At 42.8% G+C, this 17,263-nt stretch overlaps 3 protein-coding genes across 3 annotated transcripts in view; 1 reads left to right on the forward strand and 2 right to left on the reverse strand.

The window, feature by feature from the left end:
• Nucleotides 1-1,512: 1,512 nt before the first annotated feature.
• Nucleotides 1,513-4,191, reverse strand: LOC139580719 (parvalbumin-2-like). Its single transcript, XM_071409663.1, has 5 exons — nucleotides 4,109-4,191; nucleotides 3,163-3,233; nucleotides 2,903-3,035; nucleotides 2,008-2,117; nucleotides 1,513-1,780 (listed from the first exon to the last, which is right to left on the reverse strand). Exons 2-5 carry the CDS (start codon nucleotides 3,221-3,223, stop codon nucleotides 1,755-1,757), a joined length of 330 nt encoding a protein of 109 aa, XP_071265764.1. The 5' UTR covers nucleotides 3,224-3,233; nucleotides 4,109-4,191; the 3' UTR covers nucleotides 1,513-1,754.
• Nucleotides 4,192-5,315: 1,124 nt separating this feature from the next.
• On the reverse strand, nucleotides 5,316-6,922 carry LOC139580720 (parvalbumin, thymic-like). The gene is made up of 4 exons (XM_071409664.1): nucleotides 6,765-6,922; nucleotides 6,390-6,522; nucleotides 5,967-6,076; nucleotides 5,316-5,557 (listed from the first exon to the last, which is right to left on the reverse strand). The coding sequence occupies exons 1-4, from the start codon at nucleotides 6,823-6,825 to the stop codon at nucleotides 5,529-5,531; spliced, it is 333 nt and encodes a 110-aa protein (XP_071265765.1). The 5' UTR covers nucleotides 6,826-6,922; the 3' UTR covers nucleotides 5,316-5,528.
• Nucleotides 6,923-8,435: 1,513 nt separating this feature from the next.
• The window catches only part of LOC139580722 (serine/threonine-protein kinase LMTK2-like), a 14,206-nt gene continuing 5,378 nt past the window's right edge, over nucleotides 8,436-17,263 (forward strand). Inside the window, exon 1 of the mRNA XM_071409665.1 lies at nucleotides 8,436-8,575. The gene's annotated coding sequence lies outside the window, so the exon portion shown is untranslated. The remainder of the gene's footprint in view (nucleotides 8,576-17,263) is intronic.

The raw sequence follows: 17,263 nt of genomic DNA on the forward strand, positions 1-17,263 counted from the left end.
AATGCTCTCGATGGTGCCATTTTGGATGCAGGAGTCCACATACGAGTATACATACAGTAACGTGTGTGACACGGTTAATGTGTCTACATCCCAAATGGCACTACTTAGTAGTGCACTATTTTTGACCAGAGTTCTATGGGCCCTGATAAAAAGTAGTACGCTATAGAAAGAATAGGGTGCCATTTGGTACGTATGCTATGTGTTTCATACTGTAGCAGGTGGCACTGTTGAGGTGGCACTTGTTACTTTTGTTTGAGAAGGCCAGCTGGATAAACTATGGAATGCAGTTTGTTGCCGTTCTTTTTCTATGGTTGTGTAGAGACTATCCAAACCTTTGTGTGTGTACTGGCCATAGTAGTAGTGGCCCTTTAAATAGATTTAGAGCTGGCAACCTCATCAGTTTATATTTTATGGTACATAATTCAACAGGTCTAGAATTACATGGGAAAATGGTAATTACATAGAAATAGCATATTCAATACTTTTTATCAGTCAGTCACTCCTCTCCCCATCCTTGATCCTCAGGTGCGTTCGGCTTGACCCCTAACCCCTGACCTTTACCCACAGATAGGTAGAGGAATCCATCTTGACACAAATAAGATTAAAGCGTTTCCCCCTTAAATCTTCTCCCTTAGATTATGTGCTTTTTATCTATTCCTGCCATTATTTAATATGAGTGTTGTTGTTAGATGGATGTGTCAGAACAGTGGACAACCCGTTATCAGCTGAAATCAGGAAGGAATCCAAGCTGATGTGGGACATTCTAATATTCTGACATTCTGACATTCCAAACTCCACTTAGAGGTGGTCCTTGGACTAAATCCCACCTTGTCATCAATAGCATATACAAATAATTAAATACATTTACTGTACATTCTACATGTAAACAAATATCTGCAAGTAAAAGTTCAGAGTGCAATTTGTTCACTTTTCCCTCCCTCGCGACATAAATAGAAATGGCCTTCTTCTATGTCACCGAGTATGACATTTTCTCAGTCTGATAGCTGAGGGAGAGAATCTTGTTCATAAATGTGCCTCATTAACAAAACCGTTGTAACATGGGAGTTCTGAAACCCTAGCCAAGAGCTGGCTGGGGGCCTTTGCAATGTGCTGGCTCTAACTGAACATATGCAAGAGATCCTCCAGCTGGCCAGCCCTCTAAAGAGATGTCTCCGAGAGGCCCTGGCAGTATCTGTATCTTTCTGAACCAGCTATAAGTGTGCCAGAGCTGAACATATATATGTCTCCTAGATGCAGTGCCAGTAGGTGGATCCTGTTTTGTGAACCTAAATGTTCACATGATGTATAGCAGAGGTCACTATATACAGTTACTTCTCAGTACCCTGTGGAGTAATGCTGATGGGAATCCCGGTGTAGCTAGTGTGTGCTGCATCAGTCCTGTATACTCCAATATTCTAAAGAAACATAACATTTTATTCCTTCTTTAGTTCTTCGAAGGACTTGCTCAACTGTGATACTCAATGTCAGATGAAAAACCATTAAAAACAAAAGTCGTTGTTAATCCAAATGAAAATTTATTGAAATTTTCTAAAAGTGCAAAGGTCTGGTGGTAAACTTTTGCACACCGGCTGACGTAGTTAGAAAACATAACAGTCAACACGCTTTGGGAGTGTGGGGTGACATTCATAAATAAAATGAATATAAAAAAGATGCAGTATTTGACAGGCAGCAAGCCAGGACAACCTCAACAGCAGACTTGTGGTTCTATGAAAACCGAGCCAATGATAGATGACTTATACTTTCACCAAGGTGGTGAACTCTGTGGAAACAAGGAAGAAACAACAACAGTTATTGCAAGACAGGTCATGATGAGAACTTGAAAAAAAAAATGATCCTCATAAAATCCTAATTTCCTACATGTCATGGCATTTAAAAGTAGTTACGCGCTACTAAAAATTGTTTGTTGTTACAGTTACTTGGCCAACTGGATAGGGTCAAGTACATAGTTGCTTGTTTGATAGAAATTTATAAAAGTGATTTGATTACCATCCACTCCAATCATGCCATCACCATCAGCATCTCCTGCCGCAAGGAAGGCCTTGGTCTCTTTATCTGTCAGAGCTCTGGCACCAGCAGAGAAGGTCTGGAGGAACAGCCTGGAGAGAGAGGAGCACCTTAGAGACTGCTGCCCTATGTACATAGTCATTGAACACTGGTCACTTTATTCATGTTTACATACTGTTTTACCCACTTTATATGTATATACTGTATTGTAGTCATGGATCATACTATATAAATACTGCTGAACACACCTTTTATATTCATATATTGTCCATACTGTTTATACACCATCATATACATATATATATATGATGGTGTATAGACAGTATATATATATATACATATATATATATGATGGTACATAGATATATATATACATATATATGTATATATATATTCCAGTCTCTGACATTGCTCATTCTCATATTTCGTCATTTCTATATTTTTATTGTTTTTTGTGTGTATTGTTTGGTATTGTTAGGTATATCGCACTGTTGGAGCTAGAAACATAAGCATTTCACTGCAGCTGCGGTAACATCTGCAAAATATGTGCACGCAACCAGTGAAATGTGATTTGATTTGAAGGGTGTGTTTAAGTATCCCTATGCGATCAAATTAAAATGAGACTTGGTGAGTGGAGATCAAGGAATAGTCAAGATATGCACTCGTATTAATTTCAGTTTCATGGGTGGTGTTGCGTTGTACTGTACAGTAAGTTAGCTTTTGACAACTGAATCAACTGGGCTGCCTTAATCGACATCCACGTCTTCGACGCCCGGGGAACAGTGGGTTAACTGCCTTCCTCAGGAATAAGTTGCCTTGTACTGTACAGTAAGTTAGCTTTTGACAACTGAATCAACTGGATCAATGTGAGACTTACTTGAGCTCATCCTCCTCAATGAAGCCACTCTTGTCCTGGTCAACAAAGTAGAAGGCTTTCTTCAAATCCTCAGTAGACTTGCCAGCCAGGCCAACCTTGGCGAAGAACTCCTTGTGGTTGAAGGACTCAGCAGCTGTGAGGGATAAACACAGTGGTCATTTCAACATCACAACCTGCTCATGGATGATTATACATGGTCAATATGGGCCCTTTCACTTTAACTGACATTGATTGTCATAAATGAATTAAGTATAGCACACCTGCGCAATGCTGGAGGGCAGCAGCAATATCCTCGTCCTTAAGCATTCCCTTGAAAGCCATTTTTTCGATTCTGAGAAGTAGGGAGAGAGAAAACAAGTGAAGAGAAAAAGAGAGAGAGAGACATTTTCAAAGTCATGAACATGAATATTCAACAGAAAATACTTGGGCCCACTAACCTTTTGACTCTGATAACCACATCTATTGTCAAGAAAACTGTCTCAGGCATATATATATATATATTTAGATAGACCTTTTCCCAAATGTTATTTCATGAATTTACTAATTGTTTAATGAATTAATGGATTTAAATGGATAATAAATAGCATTAGTACTGTGTTATCTGTAGCTTACAGGTTTATGTTCCAAACGTAGCTCATCTGTGCTCAAAGGCAGAGTGCCTCAATGCAAGAAACTACAGCAGGCCAAAGCCCATACAGTAGTATGCTGACCCATGACCTTTAGGTCTGCTAGACCTGTTTATCAGATCATCTCTTTCATCTATTTCTACCAGCTCTGGAGCCTGTTTCTATTCTGTCTCTCAACCATTCACACAGAAAGATTCACATAGGACTTTCACTGTCATGAAGGTCCATGGCAATTTAGATGGAGAAGAAGCATTGGTAAAGAAAGGAACATTGAGTAAGACATGTCTGCCAGTGACAGTAAGTATCATTCAGAGTGGTCCTCGAACTGAGATTCCTCGTGCGCCAAAACCATGGCATAAGTCCTCCATCTCCATCTCTCAGGTAAGTGCTTTAAGTCCAATTTTCGCTTTATTTAAACTCCAATTCCAAACGCATTCCAGATAGAAACGTTTCCCTCTTCATTTTTATTGAATGTATTCCGTGGAGGCAGTAAAGAAAAATCTTTGCATGTTGCTGATGCTGAAAACCATTGGTGGTCTGTAGCCTAAATTAGAGCATCAGTCCGGTTGAGGGAACTCACCTTTGGAGGATTAGTGGATTAGTGGCGAGGAGGCTGCTGTATCTCAGTGTAGGGCTGGATGAAGCAATACTCCCCTAGCTCCCACATTATATACCCTCGCCCTTCAAGGTGTAACACACACCGTATGCTTAGGGTTCGTTTTGGAAAAATGTGTCTAGTAGTCAAATTGTACTATTTTTATCCTTTCAACTAGGGATATGCATGCAGTCCTTGGGTGAAATGCAAGAGGGGCATTTTGGGCTTCAAGCTGGTCTTCTCATTCGGTTGTATGTTGGAGATAAAATGCCTGCAATGCATTTTCTTCATATGACCCATTATCTGCAATCAGGGCAATGTGGCACTTGGTGACATCAGTGTGTTTCTGAAAATGTATAGAGCAAGTGTGAGATGATAAACAGACATGAACAATTTAGTATCCATCAAATCAGATCATTTTGTTTTGTATGATTTATATAAAAATCCAACTCTTTAACTATCTGTACAATATAGTGTAAACCATATTTTTTTTTTATAAGCTTAATGCAAATGTATATATTCATATGATGTAGGTCTAGATTTTCTACTTCACAATTATTTTACATAGATTCATCATTCTTATGCTGGACGATATTGTGCTTGTCATATTTGTAAACGATAAAATCACCTCCATACTAGCAGAGTCTCATTTAAACATGTTAAAAGTTGTTGTTGTTGATAGAAACATAGACATGATCTTCCTGACAGTTAAAAGGTTCCCAAGTTATCAGTTTATAGCAAGAAACCTGATCCCTCGTCTGCCTTCCATATATACTGTACATGAATAATCATGAGAAGACAATGACTTGGTTTGGATGATCTACTGCAGTTGGATACACATGAGAGGAATATAGACTTGGTTTGGATGATCTACTGCAGTTGGATACACATGAGAGGAATATAGACTTGGTTTGGATGATCTACTGCAGTTGGATACACATGAGAGGAATATAGACTTGGTTTGGATGATCTACTGCAGTTGGATACACATGAGAGGAATATAGACTTGTGTTGACTTGACTCCTTACCCTGGGACACATGCTCATATTCATGCAAGGAGCAGCCTGTCAAGGACATGACTAGGATACATCACATACTGTCATGTGAAACAGGTGCTACAATATTTATGGTCAAAGCCATATATACTGTATTTATAAACTTTACATCAGAGAAAGACAGCTGCAGGCGAGGCAAGTGTTAAGCCAAAGACTGTTTATTTGTATTGGTTTACAATATCATATTTTCCTTAGTCAAAACTAGCATACAGCATATTGCACTATTTGTACTGACAGACAGAGGCTGGACCAACCCAAGAAGGCACTGAGCAGATTCACACAGACCATGTACTGCTTGTCTTCAAACTACAAGATTGTCAAAAATAAACATCTTCTTTATCTTCCTCTCTTTATGAAGACATGACAAGGTTGGAGAACTCTGAAAGAGAGACACAAACTGTTTTCAATGCGTTAATTCTTAATGTTCAATATGCAGAATGTACAGATTTAATTACTGTCTAACTACATTTCCAAACTGGGTTTCTCATCCAGTGATCCTTAAACTGCCATAAGAATCATAAATGTTAACAGCCGACCCTGGCCACCGCAGGTTAGTGTATTTCGTCATGAATCTTGTTCTGGAGAGTGGTCACTAGCTGGCACAGTTATAAAATCAGATTTTTAACCTAACCCTTAACCATAACCTTAACCACACTGATAACCCTAATACAATATAGCCAATTTGGAGTTTACTGGTGGCCTATCTAAGGCAAAATTGCTCAGTTCTGCCTCCAGGACAAGGCTCATGACAATAAATGTCAACCTGCCTGATGGCCTAGTAACCCTACCGTCCCAGCCTATCTTTCCGTCCCCGTCTTTGTCCCCAGCTAGGAGAAAGGCTCTGGTCTCAGCCGCTGTCAGGGGACGAGCCCCCTTGGAGAAGTTCTGGAGGAAAAGCCTAACACACACGCACACGCACACGCACACACACACACACACACACACACACACACACACACACACACACACACACACACACACACACACACAAAACACAAAAAGTAGCATTACATACAGTACACTGTACAGTAGAACTGTTGTGTGTTTGGTTGTATCCATCTAACTCTAAAGGATCTTAAGTCTTTGTATTAGGATACTTTTTTTAGGAAACAAAATAAAATAAAAATATTTGTATCTGCCTAGTATCTGCTGCTATTTTGATCTTGGGATCAAGTTCCCTAGAAGACGTGTATGTTATATTGAGACTCAACTGTAGCTCGTCCTGTTCGATGTAGCCACTCTTGTCCTGGTCCAGGATCATGAAGATCTTCTCAATCTCAGGGGGAGACTTCTTGGACAAGCCCACCATCGCAAAAAACTTCTTTGGGCTGAAGGAGTCGTTTGCTAAAAGCAGAATGGACAGTGCATAACGACAAAGGACCAAACAAACCGTTGATGATTGAAATTAATAGCCCATAACTTGCATTTCCAGTTACTTTACGTAAACACATTTGTGAAGCCACAATCATATAGAGAAATATAAACGGCATTTATGAGTCCCTATGGGCAACCCAACACAACTACTATAACATTCCCCACAACATTAAGTTACAGTAGAGGTCAAAAGTGCAAACACACATTCATACCTTTGCAAGCATTGATAGCTGAAGTAATATCTGACGCAGCAAGGAAGTCTGTGAGAGCCATACTGAAACTGTAGCGAGATCGTGATGAAACGTAGCAGCTTGTGGTTCTATCCTAACTGATGGTGAGGTAGAAAGCTACTGATAAGAGCGATCTTATGATGCCATGGTGTCAGAAACCACCAGCGTTTCCCTGCCAAACACAGCTGTCTTTTGGGCCCACTTGACGTTCAACTGACGTGGATGTCACGGCGTCACTATGACAAAGCTTTTGTTTGGCACTTAATTAAGAGACCAATTGAAAGTGGCCCTTCTGGTGAACAGAAAGCCATTCTTACTAGCTTTTCCCCCATATAGCGGAAAAAGTACAGATTGAACCCTTTCAGCCTGAATATGAGATTTGTTTGAAACAGCCAGTGACAGTGATACATGATCAGAAGTGTTGATCTGTCTTTGTATTCATGTGATTTAGTGTTTTTCCTTTCAGACATGCTGGGGAAAAGGCTTAAGGAACAGATAAGAGGACAAGAAAATAGAAGACATGCTATATTTGGTTGGCCAGATATCGCCTGGCTTGCCTGCTCTTCTCTCTCCCTCTCTTCCTGTCATCCTCCACTCCCTTTTGCTCATCTCCCTCCTCTCTGCCCTCTCCCTTCTCTAAGTTTCTGGTTGCTTCCTCCCTGTGTTACAGAGCTGTCTCTCTGGCACAGGATCCCCCAGGCTTAGCTATAAACATCCTGTTATTCGGAGGCTCAGTCACGTTTGGGCTTCCCCTGCGATGGGGGTAGGCTCACTATCGTCACGGGTAGCGGTAAATCACTTACCAGGGACTTTGTTTTATGAGAATATTAGGTTTTGATTCTTCAAATCTCCAGTGTCAGTACTACTCTACATGTTATGTCTTTGCAGTGGGGCAGACACAGCTGTTGGTGCCTGATAGAGGTTGAGGAAGTGTTAACGACTGATGAATGTTGAAGAGCCACCTCCCTGTGAGGCTGTTTTACTGAACAGCCACCTGCTGGAGTTTTCACACATTCCCAGGTGGCCATGCTCTACTGTAGCCTATTATGTACAGTAACTGGATAATGGCCGTTGGCCTGGAAACAGTACAGCGTAATGTTTCCTGCTGGTTCAACAGCTACTAGCTCTGGAGAGAAACATATCGATAAAGAGCTTGAACTGACCTTGACACATTTACCCTTACATGAAACTTTGGGGAATGATGATTTACAGTATCGCCACTATCCCTAATAATACATCTACTTCATTGCTCACATGTGGGGGTCATTGTTGATATCTGCCCCAGGCCCTATCTGAAGCGATCTGTGTCACTGTGGGCCTGCTACTGAGCACGTGCAAGCCTATGGCTGGAGTTGTAGAGCTCCTCTGAGCACCAATGACGTGAGCCGGTTTCCTCAGGATAGACGACAGCAGGCCTCTCAGCCAGGGGAGTTGAATAACGACAAAAACATCCTCTCCCTCCATACCTGCCCCCGGCCGCGGCCTTGTCCCCTTCCATGCTCCGATGCTTGTTTGCAGGAAGGCCAGGTTTCCTGTGTGATGGAGGAAAGGGGGATGGGGGGGATGAGGGAGAGGGGAAGAGGGATGGGTGGTAGGGCTAGTACACGTAGAGACTGAACAGATTGACTTTATGTTTTAGCTGTGTGTGGATGTTGGCGTTCTATGTAGTTTCCTGTGCAGGTGAAGCTTGTTGATATCCATGAAGACAATACACAGTAGTAGTGGAGGTAGAGGAGGAAAGACAATGGGACTAAGGAGCAGAGCAGCCTTCTTCTACATGGAGAACCATAGTGGTGAGTAGGAGGAAAATTATATATTTTTGTGATTGGGATTTTGTGTTTGTCATTGTAGTCCTGTTTTGCATTGTGCTGGTTGATAGAGCTTACTGTATCCACTTTGCCAGATATGATGTCATGTTGAGACCTGACAAGACTGAATTGTTTGGGTTTGTAAAATGTCTTGTTGATCTATCAAAAGGGGATTATAAACTGGGTAGTTCGAGCCCTGAATGCTGGTTGGCTGACAGCCGTGGTATATCAGACCGTATACCACGGGTACGACAAAACGTTTCTTTTAACTGTTCTAAGTATGTTGGTAACCAGTTCATAATAGCAATAAGGCACCTCTGGGGGTTTGTGATATATTGTCAATATACCACGTCTAAGAGCTGTGTCCTGGCACTCTGTGTTGCGTCATACCAAAGAACATCCCTTAGCTGTGGTATATTGTCTATATACCACACCCCCTCGGGCCTTATTGATTAATTATATTATGGGGTAAAAATGTCTATACAATTATTTTGTGTAAAAACTTGAGAGCTGAGTCATTTTGGCATAGCTGACAGACATGGGGACGGTCTCTCAGCTGCCAAGCCAACCAGGTGGTGGCAGCGTTCTCTTCTCACTCCCAGAGTAAGAGGAGAGAGAGAGAGCCTGCTGACCTGCTGGGTTTGGGCTTTTTGCTTGCTTTCTTTATCTGGCTTTTTATCCGTTGGTCCCACTGCATCGAGCAAGCTAAATGAAGTGCATCTTAAGTATCTGAAAGAAAACAAATCCTGTTTTGACTTGGGTTTGTGCACATTTCAGGGTGAGGTCTGCTCAGGTCTGATTCTGTATGCTGTTTATGGACAACGTTTCTACCACTGATAAGGTCTTTGGGAAGTCACAGGGAGTATATCTGGGGCTCTGCTGCTCCTCTCACACTCAGACACAGAGATCTGCAGCCTGCCCGGGCTCGATCGCTCAGCCCACTAACTGGCTGCTATGGGTATGGGCTTTGGATCTACCTGCCATTGTCATCGGGTAATTACTGTGGACTGCATGTAGAGGTTTTTAATGTTTTAAACATTTGCCCCCTCGAGAGAATAGTGATACAGAGAGAGAGAGAGAGAGAGAGAGAGAGAGAGAGAGAGAGAGAGAGAGAGAGAGAGAGAGAGAGAGAGAGAGAGAGAGAGAGAGAGAGAGAGAGAGAGAGAGAGAGAGAGAGAGAGAGAGAGAGAGAGAGAGAGAGAGAGAGAGAGAGAGAGAGAGAGAGACTGCTTGAACATCCATCCTGGGGAAAGCGATTGCTCCTCTTCTTCCCTGGGCTCAGTTACATCTCTGTCTATTTCCATCGGACCAGCTGTGGTGGGGGACATACCGATACCGTTCTCAGATTCATCTCGACCCCCCCAATCCCATCACCCCACTTCTCCTCGCAAGGCCTCTCCCTCCTCAAGCGGTTTTATTTCGCTCTCCTGACGCTTTGACATCAATCACTCAAGATTTAAGTGTGTGTGTGTGCGTGCGTGTGTGCATGCGTACATGCCTGTCTGTGTGTGCGTGCGTGCATGTGTGTGTGCGTGAGTGAGTGCGTGTTGATGGGAGCCCTGTAGTAACCCTGTCTCACTTCTCGCAGCTATAAATCCTCAGCAACCAAAGGAACACAAGACAGAGTGTTCTATCTGATTGCTGCTCACGTTCTGATCACCGCTCACGTTACTCCTTACTCCAGCCTAACTTACTGCCAGGCTGGCTGAGTACCCTGTCCCCTCCACAACAACAACCTAAGAACCTTCCCTCACACTCATTCTGCAGTCTGCATGTGAGCCAAGGGTAGGCTACCCACTGGGTTTGGGAGGATAAACACAGCAGAACATAGTTTTGCCCAGGGATGAAAATTACCAGACATTTATAGGAGTAATATTATGTGGAGGATGTTATCAGGTGGGTTGAGTAAATAAGCAAATAAAATGAACGTGCACACTGTTACGTATCCCCAATGACCTTTATTAAATGGACAATGTTTCAACCAACTCTCCGTCCCAGTTAAAGACCCCCTTTGGCTGCGACCCAGGCTTAGTTGAATCAGGTGTGGTTGATTTGGCACAAAAGCATGTACCATGTGTGGCTCCCAAGTCCCGAGGACCGGGATTGAACAGCCCTGGGTTAGAGGGGACATTTGGCCAGTTGTATCTCAAGGGGCCGGAGAGAGACTTCCCCACACACATCACCCTCTGCTGGTGTGATTTCACCAGGCCATTAAATAGGCCTCTGTTAGCTAGTCTACTGTAACTGCCTGAGATGGTCGTTAAGCCATTGTATATCAGGTTTCCCTTCTACACCCACATCAGCAGGCGCAGCGCTCTTTTTCTCTCAGTTTCTCTTCATTTCTCTTTCTCTCACTTGCTCTCTCCCCCCTCTCACTTTTTTATCCTTTCTCTCCCTCTTTCTTTCTCTCCTGACTCTCTCGCTTCCCCTCCACCCTTCTGTTCTAAGGAGTGTTAGAAAATGGTTGGTCTTTCTCTTGTGTTAATTTCTGGATAGGAAAGGGGCCGTGGGGTGGAATGTAATGTGCACTTCTCAAGCTCCAGGACCCCTTAAAGAGTTAAGAGATTTGGGTTAGACAGGTTTGTTCAAATCAACAGGGATCTTTGCTTCCACCATCCTACACTGTGCTGTAGCTTATTTCATGTACGGGTTTAAATTCAAACTTGTCTTTTAATCTCTGTGCTTTAGCCATTGGCTACCATCGGTCAGCACAAAAATGTAAAGAATGCATGTCACTCTGGTATAAAGGATTTGGAGACAGGCGCAGGATTACATCTGGGTTTTTAATACACCCAAAACAAACATGTACAGTAACACTGGGATGTACCCAAACAAAAGAGCGGGGGTAAACCTCGTAGAACGACACGGGACGAGACCCGTAATACACAAAACACGCAGCACAGGCTCAGACAACGCATAGGTACTCACACGACCAACGGACATGGAAAATATAATGGACAGCCCAATGGGAAACAAAGGGCACATTTGTACAAATGTGCGTAATGACACAGTTCAGTGTAGCCTAGAAGGCCGGTGACGATGACCTCCGGAACTGGTAAACAGAATGAGCAGCAGTACCGGGGGGATCCGTGACAATGCAGCTAGCCAGCGACTCTATTTAAAGAGTGGGGATAGAAGCAGCAAACCATAGGGTAAAAAATTGTTGACATGAATTAAACTGCAATTATTTTAATCATAAGTAAGTTAGCCTGCAACAAGTGTCATGTTAGCTATTTATTAAATGTGAAAATCTATTTTGGCATATGTAGCCTATACCCTTCACCGTCCGCCTCTCTCTGTCCCTCTATCTTCTGTTTCCTGTCTGTTTAATTCGTAACCAGGGATAACCCTGACTCATTACATTTTGGACTGAAATATAGTTGCACCATGCAACTGGAGTAGTACCCCCCCCCCCCCCCCCCCCGAGCTGTAATAGGGCCATTCTGATGCCAGTTGGCTTAGAGCATGAGTGACAGTCTCTCTCTGTCCGGTGGTGGGTGAGTGAAGGGTGGGGTTCCCCAGCACCCTTTGGAGGAGGTTGGGATGGGGCGAGGGTGTGAGGGATAGGAGAAGCACAGAGCAGAGCTGAGGGTTTAAATTAGAACATCGCTGGCCAGTCCTCGGAAACCACGAAAACAATTTCATTTGATATAGCTCTCCAGTTAGGGAATGTGTTTGCCAATTTGTCAATCATTAGATTCTCAGGCTACTGTATGTACGCTGTGTCCTCTCCCTCCAGACCAGCTGTCCCAGTGGGACTGTTTTAGTATCTGATAGTGGTTGTGGTTGAGTGTGGCTGGCTGAATGATCACTTTGCACCATCCAAGAGTTCTACAGCTGTCCGTCTTGGATTATGATTGCGTGTGTGTGTGTGTGCAGGTCAGAGGTGACAGTCTAGCTTTTCAACACTTTCCCAACAGTCCTTTGCCTCTCAGCGTCGCCAGCAAATTTCTCAGTGATTGTGTGTTCTGCGGCTCAGTGCTAGCTTCATGTTATTGCTGAAATATCAGTTTGCTCTAAGCTGGTCTCCTGCTTCTGTTACAGTACTGTATGAGTTGCATTCACGTGTTCGTATGTGTACCTTTATATGGGACCGTCACAGGCTTCAATGGGTTTCTTGTTATCACATTAGGATAGTTTCAGTTTACTTTCTACAGTCACTATGCTCACTTTTATAGACTCAAACAATGTTTTGAGTATCACCGTAGTAATATATACTGTAACCATTTTAATGATTCATTTTTTTTTAAAGTATTAGTGAAATTCCTAAAATGAGGTTGTACAGATTGATGATGTAATGACAGGCCTAGGTGTGCCAGTGCTTGTCTTGACTAACCCCTCACCCCCTTACACTCCCCACCCACCCCTCTACCCACCTCCCAGCCCCCTACACACCTCACGACCTCCAACACTCTACGAACCCGAACCCTCCAATCCCCCTCTTTCTCCCCAGAGACCAAACTAACAGTTCACAGTCCAGCCTAGTGTTGTGTTAACAGTCAATTAACTACCTAATAAATCCCTAATAAACCCCTTCACAAACATTCTGCAGAGTAGGACAAATCAAGTCTGACATTTTAAAGTGGAAATTACAAACATTAGAAGCCTTTTTAAACCTTGTATACAAGATTGCATTTTACTACTGTGCAGGAGAATTAAGATCCCACACCTATATATACCAAAAGTCCAGGGCAAATGAACCTTACAGTATAGATATAGACAGTATAGGTATAGACAGCTATATCTATAATTTGTGTTCCTGTTCAAGCTGGGTCATTTGAGCTCCTAATCTCTTCTCCTCACCATGGTAACAACCCAGAACCCAGGCAGAGAGAGGCAGGTGGGAGAGCTGCCAGACTGACATGGCACTTTTATTTTTAAATCGCCGTGACACAGCAGCAGAGCCACATCGTCTATTAGATATGCATGACCCTATAAGGTCTACTTCCATCCACTACACACACTGGCTGAGTGAAACGAGCTCTTCTGGAGGGAGGGGTTCTCTTCTCTGCCTCCTAGTGGTAGGATACTGTCATGACATGGGTTTATCTGCCTTCTAATGGTAGGATACTGTCATGACATCGGTTTATCTGCCTTCTAGTGGAAGGATACTGTCATGACATGGGTTTATCTGCCTTCTAGTGGATGGATCCTGTCATGACATGGGTTTATCTGCCTTCTAGTGGAAGGATACTGTCACAACATGGGTTTATCTGCCTTCTAGTGGTAGAATTCTGTCACAACATGAGTTTTGGAGTTCACTGACTTACATTTACATTTTAGTCATCTTATCCAGAGCGACTCACAGGAGCTGTTAGGGTTAAGTGCCTTGCTCAAGGGCACGTCAACAGGCGAATATATTGATAAAAGTCACCTTGTCCAAGAGAGATTTGCGTGGTTATAAAAACGTCACACCAGGGTAAGTCTACACAAAACACAGCCCTTATTTTAAGTGTTTATAAAATCCCCTATGGGAAAAATGAATGGTGGAAAAACGATTGGAACCATTTCCCTGTTTGAACGCTAGGTTTTATGGGTATTATGACGCATACTGTGGTACTCTATTGTGTGTAGGTTAGTGAGACAAAATCTCCATTTAATCCATTTTAAATTCATGCTGTAACACAACAAAATGTGTAATAGTGTGTGAATACTTTCTGAAGGCACTGTACTCACTGTATATGTGTTCAATTCTACTTAGTGTTTACTCCTATTTAGGGATGTGTTCAGGGTATCTACATTTAGACTTTATGTTGAGGGGTGGAGGTACCATTACAGGTTACTGTACTGTATACTGCAGTATAGAGTTCCTTACCCCAGTAAACCGTGTTCTGCCCGTACAGGGAAATGAACATGGATGAATAAATTAGGCTAAGTTGGCTCCACTCAATACTTGTTTAAGCACGCATGCAAGCGCACACAACGCACACACAGACTTGAGGCACATACACACTTGATGCGCGCATACTTGCCCAAAATGGTAATGCATTATTGGCATCAGTCTTGCTTGTTCAGCCATGTCCAGGTCTCAACTGTGGAAGAGCAGGAGTACTGGTGTCAACAGAGACTCATAAATACATTATCAGCTCTCTGAAATGTATCTTAGATTTATGTCATCATATTATAGGAACTCTTGTCAGCAAACGCTCTAAAGACCCAATAATCTGCTACTAAGATACTAAGATACTAAGATACTACTGGCATGACACAATAAGCTGACATGTTTACCACTTTGACTGTTGTTGTTTCAGTGTCTAGTTTCACCCTAACCCCCAAAACGCCAGAATGAGAAGTGAGACGCTATCCTCCGGGCGTGTCCAAATAAAGGCTGTAGACAGGGCTGCTAGGGCCCTGGGTGGTGGAGAGATCATTTCACAGGTTTACCCAGAGTGCAATGTTGCATGGTCTGGACGGTTAGAGAGCAGAGCGTCATGTGTCGCCCGCCTTGCTTGGGCGTCACTGCCACTGCTCAGAATAAGCCCAGTGCGCTCCAATTACCCTCCTCTCACGGATTGTTTGGTGTCACTTGTCGTCTGTTGGCTGGATATGATGATTCTGTGCCTCTGGTGTAAAATGATAGTTACGCAGCCCCCCCCGGCCTGCGAATGCGGGTGTGATACAACTAAATTGGTGTGGCAAACTCACAGCCAACCCAATCAGAAAAGAAAGGCGACCCCCCCTCCCTCCCCTTTTTCGGGTAGTGCTAGGCACGGGTAGATCTACTATTGGTACTCTCTGTCCCTGACTCCGCCCACTAGGGTCTGCACATGGACAAGTGTCCCAGGCCGTTGCATTGCATTGTGGGACTGGTGCATTGCATTTCTTTGGACTGTCATCAAGTGGCCGTTAATGTTGAAGACCTGGGAAGAGGAGAGGTAGATATAGACTTGTTATTACCCTGGCTAGGGATATTAATAGCAGGTGGGGCAGTGGAGAAGGGATATTCTATGCTTTGCCCCAGTTAGAAAAACAACAATAAATTAGGGAATGGAACAGCTATCCACCCACCCTATCCCTACAGTTGAAATCTGAGCAAAGATGGATGCCGCTTTCAATGTGGCCCATCAGAGTCAAAGATACTGTAATTAATTAATGAAGCGGATGACGTTGTAGATCTATGTCAAGAGGTAGCAGAACTATCTGATGCTGAGTAAATAGATTGACTACAGCACAAATAGTTTAGACCACATTTGAACTTGTTTTTCAACCCTGGCCTAAATCATATGCACAATGCTGCTAAGTTCAGTGGACCTAACAGAAGGACCAGGGTTTGCAGGCTAGGTGACATGATGCCTGGACTATACAGAAAGTGGGAGGGAGGAAGGGAGCAAGGGAGCAAGGGAGGACGGGATAAAATAAAAGAGGGGGGTGCCCCTTAAACACACAGGGGCCAGGGTGAAATGCAAGCACCTTCCTCCATTTGAGTTAACCACCATCTGTCTATCTCTCTCCATCTTTCCTCCACTCCTCTCTTCACTCCATCCTTTCCTTCTTTTTCAGACTCGGGACAGGGAGGACCTGAAAGACGAGTGTGCGTGTGTCTCCCTGGGAACAATATCCTGATGCTGCATGAGTGTGTCAAGTGGAACTCCAGCATCAGTGATTTTGTTGCCAGGGGGAGGACAGTAGCAACCGGACCTTACAACTTCAGAAACAGTGTGGGAAATATACTGTGAAAATTGATGAATAATATTTTCAGTCAATTAATCCCGTATTCCTTCTTTCAGGAGATTGTAGTAATTGAATGGAATCTGTACATAGACGTGTGGTTGGACATTTATTATGTCACATCAAATAAACTTGAAACTTGTAAGATGTGTCAATGAGATATTTAAACAGTTATCACTAGCTGACCTCCGCCCAGTACCTTTGAATGAACATTAGACAATGTCACTAGCCGGCTACCGCCCGGTATTGTACCCTGCACCTTAGAGACCGCTGCCCTATGTACATAGTCATTGAACACTTGTCATTTTAATCATGTTTACATACTGTTTTACCCACTTTATATGTATACACTGTATTGTAGTCATGGATCATTCTATATAACTACTGCTGAACACACCTTTTATATTCATATATTGTCCATACTGTTTAGACAAACCATTCACATGTGTTATTTCATAGTTCTGATGTCTTCACTATTATTCTGCAATGTAGAAAATAGTCAAAATTAAGAAAAACCCTTGAATGAGTAGGTGTTCTAAAACCTTTGACCGGTAGTGTATGTATTTATATTCAGGTCTCTGGTCAGGAAGCTAATTTCATGCAATTCTATCCATTATGCCATGGGGTTTTAAACTGTGTACTTAAATACTGTATTCTCAACATAGCTCATTGTAATATATCTACTGATATACATATCATTCTTAGTATATATTGTGTAAATGCATCTGGTGTAAATATGTACAGATTACACTTGGAATGCTGTTAATTAGATTCGATCTGACATTTCTTGATTTCGTGTAGGATTTATTTATTTATTATTATTTGGTGTTTGACATTTTACTGCAGTGTTAGTAGCTAGTAACATAAGCACTTCGCTCTGCTCAACTGTGTATGCGACCAATAACCTTTGATTTGTGTGTGACATGTCTTTGACATCGACTGTCTGCTATTATCAACGTAACCACTAGAGGGCATTCATGCCCGCATAGGCTTGTGGTAATATGC

The sequence above is a fragment of the Salvelinus alpinus genome, chromosome 7 (genome assembly GCF_045679555.1).
Source record: "Salvelinus alpinus chromosome 7, SLU_Salpinus.1, whole genome shotgun sequence".
NCBI classification, from domain to species: domain Eukaryota; kingdom Metazoa; phylum Chordata; class Actinopteri; order Salmoniformes; family Salmonidae; genus Salvelinus; species Salvelinus alpinus.

Bases quoted from the DNA above. Each gene is read 5' to 3' on its own strand.
- LOC139580719 (XM_071409663.1), bottom strand. From the start codon at position 3,223: ATGGCTTTCAAGGGAATGCTTAAGGACGAGGATATTGCTGCTGCCCTC. The intron at 2,118-2,902 runs GTAAGTCTCACA...CTCTCTCTCCAG, and splicing joins ATTGAGGAGGATGAGCTCAA to GCTGTTCCTCCAGACCTTCT. The intron at 1,781-2,007 runs GTAATCAAATCA...TTGTTTCCACAG, and splicing joins TGGCATGATTGGAGTGGATG to AGTTCACCACCTTGGTGAAA.
- LOC139580720 (XM_071409664.1), bottom strand. From the start codon at position 6,825: ATGGCTCTCACAGACTTCCTTGCTGCGTCAGATATTACTTCAGCTATC. The intron at 6,523-6,764 runs GTATGAATGTGT...TTCTGCTTTTAG, and splicing joins AGCTATCAATGCTTGCAAAG to CAAACGACTCCTTCAGCCCA. The intron at 6,077-6,389 runs GTTGAGTCTCAA...CGTGTGTGTTAG, and splicing joins ATCGAACAGGACGAGCTACA to GCTTTTCCTCCAGAACTTCT.